Source organism: Phalacrocorax carbo, chromosome 9, assembly GCF_963921805.1.
Source record: "Phalacrocorax carbo chromosome 9, bPhaCar2.1, whole genome shotgun sequence".
Classification (NCBI taxonomy): Eukaryota; Metazoa; Chordata; class Aves; order Suliformes; family Phalacrocoracidae; genus Phalacrocorax; species Phalacrocorax carbo.
The window spans coordinates 22,250,020-22,275,561 of NC_087521.1; the positions used below are offsets into that span (position 1 = coordinate 22,250,020).

At 45.0% G+C, this 25,542-nt stretch overlaps 1 protein-coding gene across 1 annotated transcript in view; it reads right to left on the reverse strand.

The window, feature by feature from the left end:
* CLMN (calmin) overlaps positions 1 to 23,944 on the reverse strand; it is a 78,552-nt gene extending 54,608 nt beyond the window's left edge. Inside the window, exon 1 of the mRNA XM_064460685.1 lies at positions 23,712 to 23,944. Coding sequence (XP_064316755.1) covers positions 23,712 to 23,793 — 82 coding nt within the window. The 5' untranslated portion in view covers positions 23,794 to 23,944. The remainder of the gene's footprint in view (positions 1 to 23,711) is intronic.
* Between the last annotated feature and the right edge of the window lie 1,598 nt (positions 23,945 to 25,542).

Consider the following 25,542-nt stretch of genomic DNA (forward strand, 5'->3'; position numbering starts at 1 on the left):
CCACCAGATATCAGCCAGACACTACTCCTCGGCATCTACCCATAGCGTCACGTTATGGCACGGGACCTGCCGTGCTGATGTTAGTTACGCAGCTGAACTTGGAGCGGAAGCCTGGGAACCACACTGCCCTGCGATGCACACTCTTCTACAGCTACATGAAAGCAGATAAACATATCCAGACTCAAGATTAAAATGAGTTTGCTGGAAGATTTCCTGGCCATTTCACATAATCTGCCCTGACAACATTTCCTGCCTTGAAACAAAAACTGTCCAGCTCTGCGCAGCCCTGGTTGTGTTCCTCTGCGTACCCCCATGCGAGGCGAGCCCGCGCACAGCTGCACGACGGGCAAGGCAGCCATTCGGTCAGTTGTGCATTACAAGTAGGCAAACCAGTCAAGGGCCAGGGCAATGGGCAGGGGGAAGAAAGTCCTTGGCCATTACAGAAGCTCTGTGGCTCTCCTGGGCTCAGCGAGGAGGTACATAGGGTAAGGCACCGTGCCTGGTCAGCTCTTTAGCCAAAGGCACATCCTTCTCACAGGTACCCTCCCCACAGGTTACAACTCAAAATACAAAGTGCTTTGAAGCAATATTGTCAGAAGTTTACCTACTCCAGTACTCCATCCTATAAAAGCGCATGCCTGTTATAGGCTTAAATGTATCAGGCTTGTAGACTTATTCTAAAGAAATATGCTCCCAGAATCTGGTTAACCAAGCTATAAAACCTTCATAAAGCATGGTTTAGCGTGCATTTTTCTGGACAGTGATAAGGCTGGATCAGACCTAAATGTCCATCTAACCCAGAATCTCGTCTGCTGATAGCACGTATTTGTTGATACGCAGGAGAAAGGAAAAGAGGGGCGGTTTCTCAGCTGAGCTTCAGATTATCAAACACCAAGCAAGTCAAAAAGCCCAAACCCCAAGTCAGTGATGCACCTGTCCTACATGGCCAAGGCATGACCATTTCTCTTAACTATATTCCCTCCTGTTGACTACCATTGTATTCCTTCAGGTTTTTTTTTCCCGTCTAACCAGCATTTGTATTTGGTCAAATGGGCATCCTTCAGCAAGACAGAAACATGTGTCTGGACCCATAGGGACATTTCTCAAGTTCTCCAGCCTCGCTTCACTGAGCAGGCACCAAGGTTCCCTGCTGGGGCTGGAGCCGGGACTCAGGTTAATTGCCCAGTTTCCCACACCACTCCAGCACGCCTCTGTGTTCACCACACATCACCGTCACTAGTGGAGCTGAGTAGATTTAGGCCCCTGCAGTATGACTGCTTATGTATTGTTCATGCGGCTTCCTTAAAAAAAGAAGTCTAATTGTTATTCTGGAGCCCCAACCAGGCATCCACATTCTTCAGATGGTGGAAAAGCTCAGAGAGGTAGTCTGACCACTAGTTACTCTAAGTTTTATTTCTACAGTCTCAAGTTCAGGAACCTTTTATTAATAAAATGCTAGTCTCTTATAGTCACTCCAAGGAGCTCAAACAGACTCAAACCAGAATTCAGTCATTTTTATCACCAAAATGCCACAACAAACAGAGGCTTCACTGTAAGCAGGATTTGCAATACATTATTCAGATATTTTGATGTTATTTGGAGCAAGGGAAGCCCCCACTGTGACTGATTTTCAGTTTAGCTCCGGGTAAAACATTTAAACTTTCCACACTCCCTCTATTCTACTGATTTTGCAATGAACATCCCCTTACCTGTTACAAACTGTTAACAAAGCTCCCTTTTTGAGCTTCCTCGCCCTCCCCCATGACATTTGGAAAAACTCCAAAAAGCTGTAACCGTCCTCGGGCTCCACTGCCCTGGGTCCCCGGGCCCGGAGCTGGAGACTGCAAAAAGGAAGGTGTCCTCTGCTGCAGCTGAGCAGGGGTGCGGGAAAACAGGAATTTCCCTTTAGGGATCGGCTGCAGAGAATTACCTGGTTGCTTAGGAACATGGGATTAACTACGGTTCAGTTTTCCCCTTCCTTCACACAGGCACTTAAGGAGAGGCCGTAAATCGGCCCATCTGCGGAGTGAGACGCGGGGTCACCACGCCGGGTCAGGCAGCAGGCAGCGGGGGAAGGCGAGTTTTCTGCTCCCCTTCCCCCTTCCAGGGCTGTGCGAGCTCCCTTTGGTTTGCAGTGAAAAGTTTCTCCTCAACAAATTTCAGCCGCCAGAACGAGAGTCAATCCTGCAGTTCTGCAGGTGAATCTCCTGTGCCGGGATTTTGGCTCTGATGACAATTAGTTGAGGGAAGGCAGCTGGGGCAAAGGAAATAAGCATCCGACAAGAAAGAACAGCTGTTATTTAAAGTAGATGGTATTTTAAGCAAAAATTTCATTAATTTCTGCATCTTATAGTAAAGTTTTCTACATGAGCTGCCAAAGCATCGGTGATTGGCAGCAATAAACATGCTTGCTACCTGTTTGCATCTCCCGTACCTCATGGAGTCAGAAAGAAAGAGTGATTAGAAATACAGAGACCCAACTACTGCTTTGCTTACTGACCCTCACATAACTTGGGAGTAGGAAAAAATTATCTAGATAAAACGGATTTGGACTTAATCTCGCACAGTTTATGGTCAAACCAGTTTAACATGAAAAAGCACTATCACTAATGCAAACATGACAGCATAGCCCCCCACAATGTGTGCTCAAGAGCTTTAATGAAGTCTCTGCAAGAAGAATGTTCCCGAAGCCTGATGTAGCAGGTCAAAGGACAGATGAACTGAGATCTGCCTATAAAGTAACAGAATTTGGAAAAAGATGCTGGAAAGTGTCCCTAATTTGGATGATTTCACACTCATTCACATTCACAGACATCAGCTCTCAGACACAATTGGAAGGGATATGCTGTGTAGTATGTACCTAATCTTGCGGACAAGAGCCAGCGGCTTGGTTATCATTAAGCTGGATAGTTATTACAAGCTGAGGGTTAATTATTAGCAGAGCTTCAAACCAGAGAGAGTTTGATCCAGACTGCATAACCACACACACACACACACACAAAGCTACTACCCTGAAGCACCTCCAGTCTCTTTCCAGTCAAGTTCAACATAGGTTAGACATGTACAAGGTGGCACACCATCCTAAGGTAGAAGTGACAGGGAGACCATAGCCAGGTGGCTCTTGAAAAGAGCTAGCACCTACGTGATGGGTGTTGTGGGGGCTTTCCACTGCGTTTTTTGCAATACCACTTCAATGGTTGTTTAAGAACAGTTAACATCACTAGAACAAAAGTTAAGTTTTGAGTATTTTTCTGTACATGAAAATTCTCTCTCTGACATGGATAAGATTTTTTTCAGAGAGGAAGGACTAGAGTTGCCTTCTGCTCCATGCTTGCATACTTTGCTATGAAAAGCAGTAAGCTCTGCAAGGACAGGTTTGCAACCATCAGTGCCCCAATTTTGTTAGAAGTTATTTAATGATATTTTATGATTTCAGGCTGGTGGGATGAGGAAGAAGAGGCCAAGGGAACAAAGTAACAACATGGAAAAAAGACCAAAAACTGAAATCACCTGACAAGTTTTTTTTCATATTAACAGAAACTCAGATTTGGTAGAGTTGTTTCTTCTTTTCCACAGCAAAATGCTCTTTGGGCCTACATGAAACATGATGGATCTCTGCCAAGTAAGTCAGAGCGCCCCGCCTTGCTCCAGAGATGAACATCCCAACCATACCCAGTTTTGTTTTGTTTTTTAGTCAGTTGTCCCATTAATTCAGTAGTAACTTGACTGACTTGGCACTAACAAGCAGTTTTACCTGTGCATATGCATTTGATATTCAATCTGCATTAGGAAAGAAAACAAGGAATGTGGGTAAGCAGATGAGGCTGAATTCAGAATACGCAGGGGCAGGGGAGAATTGACTCTCACTAGTAACATCAGGGTCTTCACCCAGGGCAGTGCAGGCGTGCGAGCCTGGAGGTTTCCAAGGCAAGCAAGGACCACATGCAACTAATGGACCACACTCTTCTGTAAACACCACAGGAAAAAAAGGAAAGGAATTTGCACTACTGAAATGAAATAAAAGCGACTAGCCAAGCTGCCTAAAGAAGGCGGCATTTATGTAGGATGGGCGGCGGGCTCAGCTGAGAACACTCAGCTCTTTTATTTGCTCTTGTACCATGTGCAGCGCATAAACACAGGCTGACGTGACCGAGGGCTCCCCGCGAGTGAGTGGGGCAGCTTCCCTTTGGCAGAGAAGGATTAGTGTTTGCTGACTCAGTCAAAAGGAAATTGGGGCAACCTCTGCCTCCCCCCCGCCGCTCCTGCCATCCCAGTAGCAGCAGGGCTTACACTGTAGTTTGCAGTGTTTACATTGCTGGCCCCGAATCTTTTTCCGTGTTTGAAGAGTTACAGTGGAGGCAGAAATTGAGCCTAATTCTCTCATAGCAGATGAAAGTCCTTTCCTCTTCCCGGCATTTAGCATTTCACATTCTCATGTACTGCAAACAACCATTAAAAACAGGGAAAAATCACAGCTCCAGAGGAAGTCTCGATCATTATCTGAGGGTATCCAACTTCCACACAGCTAGGGCTTAAGAGAAAGAAATGCCACCCATTAAGCCAAAATTGTAATCGGAGTCCTGGGGGTCTTACGAGGCAGGACAGCTGGGTTCAGGAATCACATCCAGCCACTGAAAAGTGCCACAACTCAAGGTGTTTGTCATTAAGAGTCACAGCTCTGAGAAACGCACAGCTTTACTGAGGACTAAGTCAACACAAGGGACCTTCCAGGCATGTAATACTAGCACTTATGTGTGGTGTTGTATGTACGTGCTGGTAAAAATACCAGCAATTATGGTGACTGCAGATAGGAGTGGACTGTATTTTCATCAAGGAAACATTTGCCAAAATAGTTTTGAAGCGAGCAGTCCAAACAACCTCCCTACTGTTTACACCGACGCTCTCCCAAACATGTCTCTTTCATTAGTACATTGAATCTTGCTTTAGTAAATTAAAGCACATTTCCACTTCGCTCTGCTAGCCATCGCAAGAATTGAAAAGGTGAATTCAGTGCTGTGGGTGCTCCTGGGAACATCCAATCCTGGAACATCAGCAACCTGGTGAGGGCTTGGCAAACACTCAGGCATCTCCCAGCCTTTGCTCATACCCACTCCCTGGACTACTCCTCAAGTGCTTTCCATGCATAAATAAACTAAAGTAGGATGAACTTCAAATAGGCCTCGCCCTACACAGTCAAATAAGCTAGGGAAAATGTATGTATGATTTGTAATATTTACATTTCAAGCAATGAAACTTCTTGTTTTGATACATTATACATGCTGGAATTACTAAAAGACTGCACACTGGATAGGCACATTTCATGCATTGCTTTTTACAATGAACTACTGTTGGGTGACTTTGTTCAGGGACCAGGCAGACCCCAGAAAACTCAGGTTATGGTAGCATAGCTAAACAATGTTCTCCTGCCTACCATTTCGGTTTAATCCATCCATTTGCTACCTATCAAGGCCAAAATTTCACATTTTGCAGCTGCAGTCACGTTAGGCCCTGGCTGTGCTTTTTGCTCACTTGTCGTTCTCAGTCAGCCACTACTGTGATCTTATTTATTTGTAGTCATGCTATTGAAGCAATGATGTATTTTCAAGAGATTACTCTGTATAAATGAAAGAACATACTTTTTTCTCAATGGTCACATATTAGAGAATAAAAGCGACATATAGAAGGCAATAAATAATCCTGATTTATACAAATTAATCTTAATTATGTTTGTTTCATAGTTTGCAGTCTGGAAACATGACCACTTGCACTAGGCTAACTTCATTCATTTCTATTACTCAGATAAGCACCACAAAAAACAGGTGAGGTAGTAGCTTTTATTAGGACAACAAACAGGAGCTGGAAAAACAAAGCAACTTACCAGCCAGCCTAATAAAAGACATTACCTCTCCCTACAAACCCTGCCTTGCGTACATCATGGCAGCAACTTCACTACCCAAATATTTATCATCCTAACAATTAAACTGTCAGAGATTCCAGCCTGTTTATAATTGACTTCTGTAACTAAACAAGATTTTCAGTGCAGAAGGGCAAAGAAAGCACGGGAACACCAGTACTGGAAACAAAGCCTGTATAATTTTGTCAGCGTGGGCATTGGATCTGCAAGTTCCTCCGCCCCCACACGCTGCAATCCCGGCATCTGCGGAGAATCCCCAGCAGCAAAATGATGGGCCTTGGGACCAAATTACCTCCCAGCTGACACTGCCCAGAATTACCATCGCTAGTGTGGGTGGGTCTGTATCCCAAATAACTGATCCAAGAGACGAGCTGGCTCCCTTGCAGGCACACAGGATTCCTCAGAGACTCCTGAGAGGCAGCAGCAAGCTCCTGAAGTGGCTGAAAGCCATTTTTCATTCCACGTTCACTGTCACAGCACTGAATTATGAGACCATTTTCTGCACGGCTGGAGGAATAATTGCATCCCACAGATCACCAGATGAGCAGGTAATGTATAGCCATGGGGCAGAGTAGGGATACCCAGGAGAGTTTAGGGAAGCAGAAGCTTCCCTGGAGCATCCCAAAGTCTGGAGAGGACTAAAAAACTGCTTCTAGGAAGCAAGCACATTAAGGTATATAACTGCCTTGTCAGCTGTACGGTAAACCTACCCACACACACAGACATCTGGGCCCTTTCTAAGCATCCTTGTTATTAAGAAGAGCTCAGGCGTCTCCAGTGAGCTTCTTGTTGAGACAGAAATGCAGGGAAACACTCATTATTTTCTTTCGTAGCCTATTTTTGCTTAGAGTAGCCACAGAGCTCCTCCTCACTGCCTCAAAGCAACAACAAAAGCAAAAGCCAGAATTACACACAAATTAGCCTCAGCCCCAGCACTCTGGCAGGACAGGGCTCTGCATTCAGCCTTTCCAGCTAAACCGCTCCTCTGCCTGCCTCTCCTGGCACATTCTCCGGTGCCGGCGGCTGTGACTAAGCCCAGCTCCACATGTATTGATCCTGGTACAAAGCACATGCTTGGCCCGACAGTCCGAACTCAGAGGTCAGGGTCCTCTCCTCTGCCACCCTCACTGCCTGCTCTGCATCCACCTCCGCTGCCCGGACTTTGGTCAACTTCAGACAGGCAGCGACGGACCCGAACCACCAACAGCTGAGAGCTTGTCTCAAGGGAAACACTAGCATCCGGAAACAAGCATCCTTAATTCAGTTTAACCATAAACAGCTAAAGCAGAGCCACTGTCGTTCTGCACAGGAACCATCATGCTGGCAAGCAGAGTGGCTTAGTTAATCGACTTTCAGGAAAGTTAATTTAATTAACTTTTCAGTGTACTCACGGAGACACACTCTACATTATTCCTTAGCTACACCATACCGGAGTGGCAGTGGCCAGGTTCATTGCTCCATGGTACTGTAAATAAATGCTAAATCTGTGTTTCAATAGTACCAGCAGCTACTATAGTATCAGAAGATTGCTATTGCTCTCAGGACCCTCGTCACGGAAGGTATTGAATAGCCTTATGATATAATTGCCTGGCAACAAGCATTTTCTTTCCTAAACACCACCTGTGAAAAAAAAAATTGTTGTATGTTGCAAAGAGATGACAAAAAGGCTTTCCTATGTCCCTGCTCTGGGCACCAGGCTGTTGAATTTTTATGTGAGGGGAAAATGAGACATTACACAATCTTCTGAAAGACCGCGTTAGAGAAATGGAAGGCAGGATACAGAATTAAATGTATAATTCATGGCTTGTAAGAGCCTTGAGGCAAGACCTTTCGGACTTGCTAATTGCTTTGCTGAGAAGTAGGCCAGAAGCCATAATAATGCCTCCTACACCTAGGCAAATATACACATAAAGCTGTTGCAATATCCACCTAGGGGCTTCCACATCAGCCTTGTTGCACAGATGTGCTGCTGGCCCACCTGACAACATGCCAACCAAGGACAACTGCACAGGATATCAGGCTGATCCAGGCATCTGGATCTAAATCTGGTATGTATTTCTGTATATTCAGGTTTTTGGACTGCAGGCAGATATATTTATGTAAACTGCCTGCAGCCATACCGTAGTCCTTGGAGGACCCTCAGAGCCTTAGCTCTGAGCCTTAGCGTGTAACTCTGCGCACGTGAGACCAGCGGAGATGAGCAGCTCCTCTGCTGCAGCAGCAGGTTTAGCCCCACTGAGCAAACCAGCAAAAAATTCAGCGGGTGCAAGATCAGATCCCAGTTGCAGGCAAAGATATTAATACGACAAGTAGGGAGGATGAAGGCAAGCATAACAACTTATAGTTACAGAGATTTGCGCATGTGCATAATTTGGTGGATCTAAATGATGAACAAACATCAAAATATCTTTTAGCTTCCTATGCCATAACCACCTCCTCTTCCATGTCCCCAGCGAACACCCTTGGATTTTCTCATCCCAGCAGGCAAAATCATAGGCTTTTATCTACCTACACGTTCAAGGCTCTCCTATTCACATTCTCTAGTTTCAGAGAACGCTAATCCTGCCAATTCTCTGATAATATCCTGCCGACCGCCGCCAGCCAGTGCTGCTTCTACTTTGTTAGACCCCACCAGAAGTTAGCCTCAGGGAGCTAAGAAAGGTTTCACTATTGCTGTTTCCAATTTGCTGCTGAATCCAGTCAGAGCCATGCACTGTGTCTGAAGAGAGACGGACTTGCCTCTAAAGCACTGGGATCTGTCACCTTCCTGCTCCGCCAGCTTCTCCAGCTCCAGCCCCTCCGGAGCAGTCTTTCTCTTGCTATCCTGTTGTAACCATCTTCCCCTGCAGCATCCTTAGAGAAGCCTAACCCCTCGACTGATACTCTGCATCTCTTCACAACACATCACAAAAAAACCTCTTTTTAAGCCCTTTCTTTCCCTTCAGTATTATTTACTGATATATCAGAAATACCTTAAAAACTCAGTAATAAAATGCAGATCAATATCTTCCCTAAAGCAGCTTATCTCCATCAGTTGCAGAAGTAAAACTACTGAAAATGCAAGAAAACAGAATCTGTCCCTTAATTGTACTGTGATGTCATACTACATTCATGAATTTACTCAAGCAGACTAAACCTTTACTGCTAATATACTTATTTACTTACTTAAAGATGTTCCATCTATTTCTCAGGGTCAAGAGTATGAAAAAGCAGGAGGACTTGAGAGAGATTAAGAAAAAATAAGATGGTTAAAGATCCCTGCGTTTGATTGGTTTCATCTGGAAACCACCAGTACTAGCTTGTGAAACTCAGTAATATAAATGAAGCTACCAATTATGAGATAGTGGAATAAAATTTCACAGCAAGTAAAACATCCTTTTTGTTATATTTCAAATCACATGATGCTGAAGAGACAGACTGCTTTGCAACACCTTCTATTTAAGAATCTTAACTATTATTCTGTAAATATAAAAGGCCTCACAAGGAAGACATAAGAATTTAAAGAGCACTTCAGACATCAGTGGAGAAGTACAGTGAAGCTGCGGACCCCCAGACTTAGACCCAACACCACATGCCAATGCCTAGCTCTGAAGGTGCATAACCTCTAAGTTACTTTATAATTGAGGAGCAACACAACTCAAACCAAGCTGCAACCCATTCAATGGGCAACTCTCACCTATACCATTTTAAATCTACCTATACCATTTGAACTCTAGCAATGTTACTGTCCTTTACACACTCTCCCATCTAGGTTTTGGCATCTACAAGGGGTATATAAGGAATTCACAGTTTCCCCAAGACTAGGAGTTTACAGCCCGAATAACCATATTAAAGCCAAAGCATGGGTAAGGGAAAGTGAGAAGAACAGAAAAATGTCACTTAATCTCAGATGTTCCACCTTTAATAAATTTTGATAGCTCCCACATTGGAAGTAAGGTAAATAAGCATTAGCAGTAAGTACTGGTTGGTACCATTCTATTTTGTTCTGTAACATACCCATTTGGTCCAAGAGAGGGAAGTCATAAAAAGCAGAATGCGTCCATTGCAATTGCAACACAAAGGGTAGTTTTTCACTTCATACAAAGAATACTAGCACAGATGGCGAATCAACGTTTTGCAGGAAAATCCATGTGCTTCCACATTAATGAGACGTGGGTTAAAGAACACAGTATTATACACTGTCGTCATGATGTCAGAAGTGATTTGTTGTCCAAGCTTAGGTATCCAGATGGTACCAAAAATACTCCAAACTTTCTATAAGCACAAAGCTTTCACTATAATTAAAAAATGGTTTCAGAAAATATCCTGGTTTCTCTGAGTATTCCCAGTTCACTTTTAACTGCTGAACATGGCCTGTATTTTGATTGCAGTGGTTTAACAAGGAGGATGTACACACACTAGAAAACCTCAAAAGGGGAGCAACAGCACAGGAGAAGGGAGCTATACAGGACCATTACATTCCCAAAACATGAAGAAGGAGGAGCTGGGAAGCCAGGAGCTACATGGTGCTTCCCTAGTGGATATACCAGCAAGGTCTTCAGAAAAGACCTGGTCTCTGGAAGGCATGCCCACAGACCTGCGTGCAGGATGGCACCAAAGCAAAACTAGGGAGCTACATAAGCCACATTCATAGCGTAAAAATAGCCTGAACTAGAAGCGGTGGCTGCTTCTGATTCAGATCAGGTTTAACCCCCTCCCTCCGTGACAGGGTTTATCCATATCGGAGCCAAAGCAATCGGACTTTATAGCTAAGTCCTATTATTAACACACTTTCATTTCTGATAGGAGCCTCAAAAATCTTCATAAAAAGCTCATGGTGAAATAATTGCTTTCTTTTCACTTCACCCTAGCAGACACCCACAGGTTTGATTGTATTTTTTCTCTTCAAAGTACATTGTACAGTCTCTCTTAAAAGGCTCACCTTTAAAAAGCAGCTTAGAAAATTCCAGTCTAAATTTGACATGTTTTTCCCCATGTTTCAAAGCCAGGGATGGGTTTTTCTGGAAGAAGATCACACCTTTTCTACTCAAGTTGATTGAAAATCTGCTACAGAAAAAAAATGGGGAAAAAAAAAGAAAGAAAGAAAAAAAAGAAAGGAATAAACTGCTGGGAGAGTATGTGGGTGGCAGGATTCAGTCTTTAATATGACAAGCGTATGTCAGCACTTCTCCACAAACCTATCTATAAAGAATCTAATTGTTTTCCTCTTTGCATTGCTATAGGTTTGTACTGTTTTCTAATGATACACCTTATTTTTAGGTTAGCTTCCTGCCAGTCTCTGTGCCTGATGTCCAAAAAGCTAACAGGTTAACAAAGCAAGAAAAGCTGATGCCTTTCTTCATCAATGCATCTGCCCTTCTAAGTGCTCAAGCAAATTCATCTTGAAATTAAAAATCATATCATCAACCATGCAACAGACAATGTGGTCCAAAGAGATTTACAGACTGGTAACTAGGGAGCAGGCAGAGGAGGCAGCTGCTCAGCTGATGGATATAAATAGTAAAATCCTAGTCAACAGGATATTATTGTTCTTTGGGGTTCCCAAAGAAGCCTTAAGCAATGGATCAGCTCCTACGCACATCCTGATGGCAAGTCAGTGCCCAAGTGCAGTGGGGAGGCCCTGCCTAGAGGAGACTCGAGGTTATTTCAGGAGTTACCAGGTCTCAGTACTTCCCATGCTCCAGTGGGAGGAAAGGTGGAGAAAGTGGGGGGGAAAGGGCTCAGCAAAGCACCTGTCATCTATTTGTTCCTTTATGTATTAGTAACTCATCTCTAAGAATCATGAGACTAAACAGCAATGCTTTCCTCTGCGCATGCCATGAAGCCAAGCCTAGATGGAAACCACCTGACAAATACCAAAGACCTTGAGAAACCAGGAAAAGGAAACAAAAGAAAAGGAGTCTTCCAGGAGCAGGTCTGAATGGCTTATTTATCAAGATGTAACTCCACAAGACACTGGCTGCAACTGGCTTCAAGCCAAGGCAGCTTACACTCTCAGGTATTGCAGAGCTTCCATTATAAACCACATTTCAAGGTGAGGCGATTAGTTGCCTCATTCCTCTATGACCTTTGCAGAAAGGAAGAACAGAATCTGATTGCTCTCCTATTTCTAATATTGTTTCTTTTAATTCTCTGACTTCCTTCTCTTGCAGAAGATATAATAATCCAGGGCAGACAGACATCTTTAGGTAGATCTCTCTACATTCACGCAAGATTAATGTGTCTATTAATGTGTCTCATCCGTGCCCAAAGCAAGCTCTCCCTTGGTCTTCCTCTCTGCCCCTGTGAGCTCTTTCAGACCCATGCACAAGGGAGACAGGATTTCGGGACAGTGGATGTATAGCACCGCTCCCTGTTAAAATAATACTTGGATAATTCTGAGAACTGAAGAGTATGATTTGGCAGCAAGTTCAGCCTGGGATAAAATTTAATCTGATTCATTTATGCATGCAAATGGAAAGCTTTTATTAGCATACATTTCTCAAAGAAAACAAATTATAGTTCCTGGAGATGTTCACCATGAATTACCCTCTTCCAGCTTCTAGTAGCAAGTTTTCTTCCTTCCCCAGCTCCACTTTATCTCCTTTCTAGCAACACATACTCAAACCAAAGCAAATGTAACTCCTGCAACAAACTCAGTGAACTGAAAGCAGAGGAAGAAGAGGCAGAGGGAGCACAGCTGATTTGGATCTTGACTGAGATAATTTGAAAGCACTTGGAGAAAAAAGTTTTTACCTCAATACGATAAAATAGTGACTCATAAAGATGATCAACGTGAGACTTCAAAAAAATACATCTTCAAAAACAGGGAGAAGTAGAAGAAAGCAGGTTAATTCCATTGACAAGCATTTTGTCCCTCTTGCATTAAAAAAACAAAACCCTAAGCCAAGCCAAAATGAAATCTGATTGCACTCAGCCTTCACACCAACTGGGGTGCTCTGGAGAAAACACCAACAAGCACGAGCAAACCCAGAGGAAAACCACCTGTCGCCAAACATGGGAACACCACATGCTGGGACGGAAGATGGCTTGGTAGCTTCATGTGAATTATCAAGTTGTAAAAGTTTACAATAGACGAGGCAGCATATATGTAGTACAGCTCATGTGAATTGTTAGACGACATTGTTAGCTTATGCTGTCGGATGGTGAAGGAGAGAAAAAGAAGATGTGAAGAGGAATTTGGTCAGGTAGTTACAATGGTCCTGTTGGAAAGCAAAGACCTGCTCCACCAGAACTTTCCACGTTCATAGACAGAAAAGTGTGTCATTAGGCAGTCTGGATAACTTTAAAATAAATCCTCTGGCTTTCATGTGCCTTTCATCCCCAACCCTAACATAGGGTTGTCATCTAGAGAAACACATCAAAACCGTGAGAGTCTCAAATACTAAAGAAACAGAAATAAACCCCTGCTACAATGGATTAAGAACACATTTTGATTTTAGTCAAGACAAACACAGAGCAGCGGGAAAGAAAGCCTATGCGCATCAGTATTATCTGAGTTCCAGAACTCAAGCTTGAACTCCCTCTGTGAAACCAGTCATTAAACGCTACTTTCACATCCAGAGCAGCCCCAACCTTCTGTAAGGATGCAGCGTGCAAGAACATACACGTGTAGCAGGACTGGCAAGCCAAAATGAAGCGGGCAGCTCACGCCAATCTTTTTGTCACGTGGACATCACGTTAGCACATTAAGCTGTGTTTTCCATGCAGCTCCTGAGACGCAGTCTGTGTTTAGGCTCCAAAACTGATCATTAGTGTGATAAATGAAATGAGCGGAAACTTTGGCTCATAAAGCCCAAACTGCAACATCTCTGCAGTCAGTCACTCTTTGTAAGTTTTGGTTCATTGGTGAAATGAGAATGTATGAGGTCAAGTGAACATTTGGTTCGTAATTAAGTGCCTGAATGACAAAGCTGTCTACTGGCTTGAGTGACGCAACATAGGGGTCTCATCTGAGATTGCTGTAGGCATCCGGACTACCTCTGCAACAGGCTTTCATCATCAGTCTCAGCATGGAAGTGAAAGACTAAATATGCATGAAAAAATTTTGCTCTGTGGGATAGATAGTAAAAAAAAGCTTAGGCACCCCTCCCACCATATAAAAGGAAGTCAAGGATTTGAAAGGTACCCAAGATCTGACCAGCTGAATCAAAACCTGAATAGAACTGGCTGTGTTAATTAGTTTCAAAACAGTCTTGAGAGACAGATGGGTATCAGCTTTCCAGACCTCAGCAGCTACATCTGGATCTCTCAGAACCTCAGGATGGTCCCTCTCCTGAGGGACCAGAGCTGGACAGGAAGCATGCACTGCCCTTCTCCTGCAGACACAAGCCACCATCACCAGGGTCACAACCGCTTCCTGACTTCAGAGTAGTCACACTGGCGTGACCTCCAAGTTCCTATATTAAAACAAGCTCATGGTGAGTGATACTGTCAACTGCACCGTCACAGACGAAGGATTTTATAGCGTCCCTTAGCTCTATTAGAAACCAAAACATGGTGCTTCCTCTTGATACAGAGTTTTTGAAGACAATTAAATCTCCTGTCTTCTTTGACGCTTCTGATAAACACACAATGCTTTAAAGTTTTGAAAGGCCAACACTGAATACATCAAAAAGACTGTCTACATTCAAAAGAAATACACCTTAGCCAGCAAAAATTCATACTCTGTCTTCTTTCAGCTAAGGTCAATAATCGTATTAACTCCTGGAAGAAGGCTGTTTCTCTTTAACCAACACTAGGTCCCTTGAAAACGTTTTTCTTTAAAACGGGCAGAAATGGAAAAACTCACACAGGAGTCCCTAAAACTTCAAATCACTCCTTGTCCTGTATCCAGGAAGATCTTTAAAAAAAATAAAGACAAAAAACCTACGAGTAACAGGAACTAAATGTTGTTCAGTGGCATTAATCATCAGGGCTGGGAAGTCCCCTACCCAGTGTAGAATCTGAGAACAAGGACAGGGACGAAACACTTCCCAGCTACTCTGAACAGTAACTGCTGGAACTGCTCAGGATTTGAGTACCTTGTCAAAAAGGGAGAGTCTTCTCATTTGGGCAGGACTTTTATGATTTACCAATTTTAAGCATCACATAAAGGTACTGGCCACAGTCCCTCCTGCGCTATCATTTGGTTTCTGAGGACCATGCTCTTCCCCACTTGCCTACTTCTGTTTGTCTTGTTACTTTCCCTGGGCAAACAGCCCAGACAGATTTATGTTTCTTTCCTTATATATATCCGAGACAATAAGTCTGAAGTGGACATTTCATACTGTTATTTATAAATACTATATCTTTATTGAGTTAATACTGCAGTTCATGTTTATCATGAACATGGGTAAGAGCCAGAAAGCTTTAATCATGTGTCCAGATGCAGTCATATGAAGGATCAGTATTTAACAAAGTTATCTTCATTGGCATTGTTCTCATATGTCACGGAGCCAGGGCTGTCTTGCCCTTCCCATTTTTCACTGAGCCAAGAGAAGCATAATTAGCCCTTAGTTGTGAACTACTCTGACTGCACTTGCAAAACACCTATTGATATACATTAGGTGGTCCTTTGCAAAGAATGGCAAAGTACTTCTGACCATTAGTGCACAACAGAAGGACAGCAAGTGCATGGGCAACCAGCCCCTGGGCTTTGGCAGCAACTCAGAGCTTCAGCTGGAATCCTGTGAAATGGACAGTTCGGGCTGCGATACAGCTCTCACGATAGATGAATAACACATGGGTGCCTGATCATCAAGGGGTTTACTGTACCGTTATTTGGATTTCTTTCGGAAAACATAGGAAAAACAGGCTGGAAGAATAAAAATGTAGCTTACCATAAGCACTTGAGAGTTATGAGGCACTAGCAAGATTAGTGCACATCCGAGACCTTTCACAGGTTTCAGAAGCACTAATGAATTATCCCGAGGGACAGGTCCAAAAGAGTAAGACCTGCCATGTTGCCGTTGACAGTGATGGTAAACTGGATGGGGAGGAAAAAAACGCACGTAGGCAGTTTATCTGAAGTTCATTTTCTCCCCTGTGAATATCTTCTCCTGGTGCAACACAGAAAATGCTTTCTTTCTGTTGACCGGGAGACTGCAACTGCTGTGCCACTGTGGACAACCACTGCTTGAGAGAGTTTCAGTCCCTCTGAGGGACAATCCTGGGTGCAAGTCCTAAATGTCAGCTTCCATGTAAGTCTGGCTAAAATATGGAGCATCTGCCCTGCGGGTCCCAGTACAAGGACAGGAGCACCATGGCATCCACTGTGATGGAGGTTAATTAGATACTTGAGACTTGTTGCACAACCATGTAACTACAAGAGTCTCCAACCCAACCCAAACACAAACCAGAAAACTGAATAGTTGCTGAAAAAGCCATAAAGCCAGCAGTACAGAAAAGCAGAATATGATTTACTGCCTTCAGACAACATTTGGTCTTCTACTTAAAATCCCTGTGCACATGAAGGCACTGGTGCCACGATCTGATCTACCTGGGCCATTTGGTGTGCATGGGTAAAGCATCCCTGACTGTAGCAGGGCTCTGGATGGACTCAGACCTATGGAGCACCACCAGAGTGACCAAGGCAGCGCCACAGCCTGTGGGAGCTGCATTGCAAGGCTGGGGTCTGGCTGCTGTGTAAATCTAATCACACCACTAAACAGCCATTTTTCCTGGTAATGGACACTGCACAAGAGCAGAGGCTTCTTTGCCAGCTTGGGCCACTGCAAAATGCACTCATCCACAGTCTTAATTAGGATAAGATGAAGATACAAAGGGATACAGGCATTAAAGACAACAAGGACTGCAATATAACTATTTTATTTGACATTAACCCTGTGGCATATCTTTAGTGAGCATTTACTTTGTAAGTAACTAGAATTATACCACAGGAAGAGAAAAACATTAACATTTCCATAATGAAGGAAGCAACAACACTGGTCTAGAAAGGTCTCATTTCTGACTAGAAACAGCAAAAGATGCTAACACAGCAAGTATAAAAAATAGGGTAACTCATTGTTCATAGATTCACTGGTTCTGAATTACACTGGTATGTATCAGAGGTAACTTTCAAGGTACTACAGCATAAAATATGGTTTTATATATGTCTGAATTTGTGGAAAATAATTAACAGAATCCCTCAAACTATTACCCTATTTCGTATATACACTATATCGTAGAGATGAGTGTTATCTTTTAAGCATTTTTTTATAACACCTTTTCGGATTCAGTGGGATTTCTGGTTTTAGGAAGAAATCCACCTTGCTTGCAGGTTACATGTCCACCGGCATTCACTCTGTAGACATGCAGGCTGTCGCTATTATGAGCCTCCTTAGAAGATGCTGATTTAAACTTGTGTTTGTGCCTACAAAACCTCAAACTACAGCTAAAACGCAGCTCAGCTGTTTGCATAGAAATATGCAGCAATTATAATGAAGTAAAATCCATCCTGCAATCGTCCACCTACAGTCCCTGTATTTAACTGGTTGGTGAGAGATAAAAGTAGAATAGCAGGTGAAGAGACATGTAGAAAAAGACACTAAAAGGTGCTGTGATGCCCGTCACCATGCCCTCACTGACACAGATGCGAATGCTTATCTGGTAATTTCTTCTCCTGAATACATAATTTTGGGAACCTTTTGACTTCTACATGACAAGACAGATAACCTTTGGCTCTTCCCTTTTAGATATATGCCCTTAACAATCATTCTGTAATAACAGCAAGTTTAAACAGCACATGACATAAACAAATAATGTTTAAATGGACACTGAAAAGCCAAAATGCCCAAGGTTGCTTCCTTTGTCCAACAGAAAACAGTCTTTAAAATGGAAAAAGGAAACAAAGCCAAAGTCATTCCTGTGCAATATTTTCAAAGTAAATGCTACAAATACTTCAGGATGCAAGTGACAACCTTGAAATTGTCTTGAGGAGAAAGAAAATTATTTTAATTTCTGTCCAAGCTGACTGGAGAAAACAAAAAACAAACAGGAGACACTATGAGAAGTACATTGTATTTTTAAATCTGCATTAGTTTTAACACAGTGTTTTGAAGACTGTAATTTTTAAACTAATGCCATTCAACTTCAGGCAAGTGATACGTTCCGAGATGGCACCAGCTCTCCTAACGCCGAGGCTGGCCAGTGCTTGAACAGCTCACCAAGGGAAGAAAGAGGTGATGTTGGCAAGTGACAGCAGATCAACCCCATGCCTCGAGTCAGGTCCATGCTTGGATGCCGAACACAGTCTCTTTACAATGAAGTGTTAATATGCGGGTGTAGGAGTTGATTTGACTGCGGAGCTACTGGGCATGTTTTGAATTTGGTGTAGTTTCATCCATGCAATGGGACAGAGAGCCCAGACTTCTAATTTGTTAGAGAAATTAGGCATTGGCCTTGTTAAAACTGCATGCTGAAACATGCAATCTGTACTTTGTCTTACCTCTCACTTCTCCTCTATTTCATTGCCAGGGTTTCCTACATCTGGAGCAGGTAAGCCTTCCTTCCATTGCTGGCAAATACTGTCAGGTGTGAGAGTGCCCTTACGGAGACCATCCCCACCAGAAGACTTAGATTTCCAGCATTATCTTTGCTTTCTTTTGCCTGGATCTGTACCTTTATTTTGAGCCTGTTTAACTTCACTTTTGTATAGAATGGCATCACTTAGTGGTTCTACAGGGCTTCATCTAAGGTTCTCCAAACAATTTAATCTTTCCAAATGTCACCTTAATTTACAATGAGCTCCACTGAAATGAACATGTCTACAGGCAGAATGAAATCCCTCTGAACAGGGGGACAAGTTATGGAAGAGTTAAAGTAATGAACAGTTACGGCACCTTACTTTTGTCAGAATGAATGGATAAATTAAAAAAGATTCCCTTCCATTTATAAAATTTCCATGTGTTTGAAAGGCATGTCAAACTATAGGAAACAGGCTGAATGCTGCTGTAACTTGTAATTTAAAAAAAGTACTTTCTGTAGTTCAGTGCAACAGTCATAGGAATTATGTTTCATACGTAAATGGATAAGCAAAAATACAGAGAGAAAAATTTTCAAGAGCTCCTGACTGACTATGAAGCACATGCCTTTGCATGTCCATCAGAGATGCATAAGCTCCCCAAAGTAAAGATATGTAGGTACTCTCCCTGACAGAGAGTTAACTATTATTAGTTAAGGACTCATGTTACCTCTTAAGACATAGATTTTGGGAGTTGCTTTCTCAGAGGAAGCTGAGGTTTGTATCAGTAACAACTATAGTTACCACTGTCTAAAGCTTACAAAATTCTAGGTCTTAAGCACCCAAATGGGAAGACAAGCAAAATCCGAAAGCGCTGGGAGTTTATGACTAAGTGATTCACCCAAAGGTACAAAATAGGGCAAGGATGGGGAGCCAGTGGGGCTGGTATTGCTCAGTTTACTTCTTCCAGCCTGTCATCACTGTTTTTTGCATTATTTCTGACAACACTATAGTATATTCCTGTGTAGCCCTCCAAATATGTTTGAAGGCCATGCAACCCTCAGCAGACCAAGCCTGAGACTCAGTGAAGTATTTAAACCTACTGAAATCAAGGAATAAACCCCTATGGATTTCTGTCGGTTCTGGAGACCGAGTAGCGAAATGATGAGTAGCAGGACTTTGGGCTCCCTGTCTAGTCCTCTGATAGAAGAATGGTAGACTTCTACCACCCCAGCCCATGTATTCTATTATATATATATACACATGAAATGAATATTCAAACCATAATTATTTTTAAATGGTGGTAACCACGCTTGTTTGCCAGAGATGGACAAAAACATCTGACTTAACAAGTATTCATCTCCAAGTATTCATCTCCACATATTTCATTCCAAGGAATGTAAGGAGAGATACGTGCTACTAAATATACATTCACAGTATTGTAAAGCAATATCATCTAAAAGAGAATAATTCCTGCTGAGGATGTTGCCTCTTTCTAGTGAGTGCAATTCGCTGCACAAGGGAGTATATTTCTGATGATCCTAAATCAAGCTTCCAGTAGGGAAGATTTTAAAATATTCTTGTGTTGTAACAAAATGTTCCTGCTGGTGTTTTAATGAAAGAAAGAAAGGAAGGAAGAAAAAAACCATCTCCTGGCAGGAAATTAATTATTGAGCATTCCTTTGCTTGATGATGCGCTCCTACATTCTGCGCAGGCTTTCCATTTTCCTCTTTCAGTATGTGGAGAAATTCACGATGGAGAATATACAAACAGAAGAAAGAGCACAAGAATACCAGTTTATGAATGCATTTAGAAACTAAACAGACCTGGAGTGAGGAACTCAGTTTGTGCATCACGACACCTGGCGCTTATTCACTCTGTACATTCCCTTCGCCTCTTCTCCATCACACTGTCACTTTTGCTTCTGTTCTCTGAAATTGCCTCTGTCGAGAACGGAAGCAGTGTGCCTGGCTTTTAGCATCACTTACCTGTGACAGCTTTGAGCTATCGCTTCCTTCACTGAAAAAATAAAATGGAAAATCTCAGATCTTGGTGGAAAGGGAAAAAAAAAAAACATCTCATATGCATATGTCTAAATATCCAGATGTAATTCCATTTTTAAAACTGTCCCTTTCTTTCCCCTATGTCCAGTCAGTTTAGCAAATTTCACGCCTGGATGTCAGTTTTAGTCTCCCTGTGAAAAAGCTGAAAGCCCCACGCATGCCATAGTGTCACCCATCAGTTACATGGCAGAATATACAGTTCCTGAGGCTGCTTCTGCACCCAGCACATGCACCTAGAACAACTCCTGAATTCAGTGGGATCATGCCACTGCAAAAGCACCCCTGTGAGAGCAAACACTTCCCAGTAGCCAGCAGCCTGGATCTTTCCTGGATATGGAACTACCAATCTAGAGAGGGAAGATGCAACCAACTGAAAACAGCATATGCCATCTTCAAATAGTATTTTACATCAGCAGTGCTCTATAGCTTAGCTAAGACATAACGAAGAGCTTTTCAAGAGAAATGAATAATTTTAGCTTTTAAAAAAAGGAGGCAGAAAGGGTATGGAAAACTGCTACAGCAGATGGCTGTATGATGCCTGCAGAAACTTTAATACCAGGTAGACTGCTCAGCTGCTAGAAGTACTGTTTCTTGTGGCCATCACCACTTGAGCTTATCTCCTTGGGCTCTTCCGTCAGCTGCTGGGCAGGATGGCTCACAAACAGCATGGCAGTAATGCCTCTGTCTGCCTTCCAGACCTGAAAGACCTCATATTTGGCCGGAACCATGCATCAAGCAGAAGGCGGCGGTCAGTCTCCATCTCTGCACGTAGACCTGCTAGTGTTTTCATGTGTTGTTCATATCTGCAAATACTTAGCTACTGCCCCCCATCCTCTCCTTACCACATACTCCCTCCTGAGTCTATGAATCTTGGGATTCCTATATGGGGTGCCCAGAGACCAGGAAGCACCCTCACATATGTGAAATGTCCCACTGAAAGGAAGCATTCTGGAATAAGGCAAACCATCAGCTTCATAGCACCTACCCTAAACAGAGCTGGTCTTGCAAGAGAGTGCTGCAGGAGCAGAAGACACAGCAGCAGACAGGGACCCTCACCACCCAAGGTCCTTCAGGTGGCCCCGAGCAGCAGGGCCCTGCAGGAGCTCTGCTAGTGCTGCTGGAAACTCTGCATCATCCTCGACTGGTCCTTCATCCTCGACTCATGACGTTCTAGCACATCAAAACTGTTACTGATTCTGCAGTTGACAGACAATGCTACTAGCGGTGATTCAGATCGCATTGTTTTGAGAGGAGAGAATGAATTTTGAATTATGAAGCAGGAGCAAGTTTAATTACTACATATGAACAGAGAGCATATGCTGCCATTTTACAAGAAACTATCCTGAAGAGAGGCAACGTGCTTTGCCACTGAGCTCCTGAGTGACAAAAATCACACCCTCCCGAGTATCAGACTCACCATCTGTAAAATGTTTTTCATCTCCAGAAGATAATGTGAGAACTATGTGTTACAAATCATATATACTGTAAGTGATAGATACTATCACTTGCTTCGGAGCATCACCTTAGAACAAATGCCTTTTCTCCCCTACAATAGCCCACACCAGGCATAAAACTTCTTAAAACCCTATTTAGTAATGCAAGCACAGTGACAACTGATACATCTCTCAAAATTCCCCTTGTATAGTAAGAGGGGAACAGGTGGTTTTTTTCATGAACATAATGTTATTCAAAGGAATTTGCCCTGTAGGATGACATTCTCCTACAGGACTATAGGAATTTTAGAGAAGGCTGCATGCATCTGTATAAATGCATTTTAAGTTCCAGAAAGGGAAATAAGTTTAACTCCTTCTCACACAAATGAATGAGAGGCAAAATAAAAAACATGTTATTCTTTTTAAGAACAGATTTCTTTTCTATTCCTTCTCAAAAAAAAATGCCCATGAATTAACAATTAAACCTGGCTGAATCGCTACAGTTTTGAGCAACAAGAGATCAGATGCAGGCCATCCATGGTAACACGCAGAATTGAAAGAGACAGAGCCAGGAGCCAGAAACGTAGAATTACGTTGTAATCAGAGACTGTCAAAACCCAAGGGGAGCTGAACCTGGAATCAAGAGCCCAGGCTGTACTCAGAATCTGAATTTCAGAGGTTATGATGATGCAGGTGAAAATGTTGTGGAGTGACCCCATCAGCAGCTAACTGCATTAATGCAACATCAGAGCTGAAAGAACAGCTACTTTGGGTCTCTCTTCTGATAAATTATACATCTTCTATAATCAAGCCAAACCAAAACTGATTTCCAGCAACTGCACAGCTTCTGCCAGTAGACAGTGCTTTAATATCATTATGCATAAGCAGGAAGAGATAATGACCTATAATTTAAGTCTATTATTTATATGGAACATGAAGATACATTGCAGTACCATGTGAGCTGTTGATTACGATCGGTATGTTACATTAAACGAATTGTTCTCCCATAAACCACTACTGCCTTTTCTTCTTTCATCGGCTCTTGCTGTCCTTGCCAATCATGAAGAGTTGGCCGCTGAGGCGCAAACATAACTTTGGAGGAGCTACTGCATCGGTACCGAACTATGTTCAAACCTAGATATTTACATCCCCTCCGCCAGCACGGGCTGTGGCAGACCAGGAAAGCATCTCGCAGACGATTTATCCAAAAGCTCTGCCCACGGTTACTCATGAGAAGGGAGATGCCACTGAGTGCTGGGACAGCCAGCGGCTTCCCTTCACACTGCGCTCGTAGGGACTCGGAGCCGAGCACCTCCGAAACTGCAGGGCGGGCTCTGCGCCCCCGCCTGGGGCCGCCCGCACGGGGCTCCGCGGGGAGCAAGAGCCAAAGCTCCCGTTACCGGCAGAGGCCGGGCGAGCCCCGGCACCGCTCGCCCCGCAGCGCCCGGCCGCCGCGGTCCGCCCGAGGCAGCCAGCTGAGCCGCAGCCCGCGGCCCCCTGCTCCCCGACGGTGTGGGTGGCAGCGGCCCCCCGGGGCGGGGACGCCGGCTGTGCCGCCCCCGCCGCCCCCCGCCCGCCCGCGGAGCCCCCGCGCCCCGTCCCTCCGGCGGCGCCCGGCGCCGCTCGCCCCCGCGCCGGGGCTCTCCGCGGGCAGGGCGGGCCCGCCGCCGCGCTCGGGGAGCCGGGGGAGCCGGCGGCGGGCGGCCGGGGGGGGCGGCCCCGGGAGCCGCCGGCGGCCCCGCGCCGGGGTATGGCGAGAGGCGACGGAGGACGGAGCGGCAGAGGCAGAGGGAGAAGGAAAGGGAGCGGGGCGGCGCGGGGGGCGGAGGGAGGGGTTTCCCCGGGGGTGTAGGTTTACCTTGGAGGTTCTGCACTCGGATGTCGCTGATGTGCCCGATGAGCTCCTCGCGCTGGAACCAGTCCCACTCCTGCCCGGCCATGGGGCCGCGGGGCCGCCCGCTGCGGGGCCGGGGCGGGGTGACGGGGGGCGGCGGGAGCCGGCGGCACCGCCACCGCCGCCTTCACCGGCACCGACGGCGGGCGCCGAGCGGAGCGGCGCGGCGCGGAGCGGGCGGGGGGGCGGCCCCTCTCCGCGCCGCGCCCCGCCCCGCGGCCCTCCCTCCCCTCCCGGCCCGCCTCCCGCCCTCCGCCCGGCCGGGGGCGGCGGAGCGGCGGCAGCAGCGGGGCGGGGCGGGGCGGGGCGGGGTGCGGGGCGGGCCGTGCCCCTCGCCGCCGGCCGGCCCCCCGCCTGCCGCTCCTTTCCTCCCCTCTCCGGCGGCGGCGGCGGCGGCGGGGCCCCCGCAACGCCCCCAGCACCGGCCGCCCCCTCGGGCGCAGGCGGGTCCCGCCCCGGCGCTGCGGAGCCCTTGGTCCCCGGCCCGCGGCCCCCGGCGGGAGCGGCCGCCCCGCCGCCCCTCGGCCCGGCCCGCTCGGGAGCGGCCTGTGGCACTCCAGACAAATCCGTGTTTCTTGCTGAGGCAGCAGCGGGGCTGCAAACAACACCGGGCTCTTGCCCGCTTCCCCTGCCGTGCCCCGGGACGGGAGAAGTGTCCTGCCCTGGAAGAAATGTTCCGCATCCCCGGCAGAAATGGAAGATGAAGGTGTGAACGGCAGAGGGGTGTTCCTCGTGCAGGTGAAATAAGCACCACTATAAGTTAAAACACCTAACGTGCCATTTGCATACTCATTTAGCCTGCTCTTGTTCATCTATTTAGGCTGTCAAATTTTCTTTGTGGTGAATTTTCACATCAAATATCTTCATTTGCACCAGTTTTCATCAAAACTGGACAGTAATTGTTGTCAAGGCTCTTCAGAATAACTAAGATCATCACTCTACAAACTTAGGGAACAGCATGAGCATTTCCTTTAGATATAAGGCATTTCATTCCAATAAATCACTACTTGTACTTTTGTGCTCGTTTTCTTTTAAAACCATGACAAGGGTATAACGTAAACAAATTTTGACACAATCCAGTCAGACTAGTATAGCATCATTAGTTAGGCTAGCGAAACACACAAGCCGAGATCTACAAAGTTAAATATAAACAAACTGGGATCTAGAGATTGTTGCTCTTTCATGTTGGAAGTGTTTATGTGATCCCAAGTAAACGCCCCGCACAACCAGTTGTTTCACCCAGCTCCAGAACGCAGCGCTCTTCCCACAGCCCGCTCCGGTGATTTCTCTGTAACGACTCAAAGTCAGATGGAGATGGTGAGATGTCAAAGTCATCCACAGAGCATCTAATAGGTGAGCTACTCATCACCACTATAACAGGCACCAGGCAACTCTCCCAAAATCCCTTCTCGAGTCTGGGGCGGTCTTCGGCTGTTTACATATCAAGGCTCGAAAGTTTCGCACAAATGAAAGGACAGATGAATGCCATGCTGAGGAGTTTATAAACCTGAATGCGAGGAGCAGAAGAAACAACTTGTGAAAAGGGAAATGAATCTGAACTCAGCCAGATTTGCACAAATTGCAATGCTGGGCTTTGGCTTCATCTTGCGCTGGGAGGACCTGTTTTTTTCAGGAGTTAACAAAGCGGTCTGAATGCATCAGTGCCACGTTTAGCCATGGAGTTTGAAACTGAGTCAGTGCGGGCGTGGGAAAAGCAGGTGAATGACTTCATAGCATCAGTGAAATACTGACTGCAAGGGATGGCTGGAGGTCCCTAGTCCATGCTGCTGCTTAA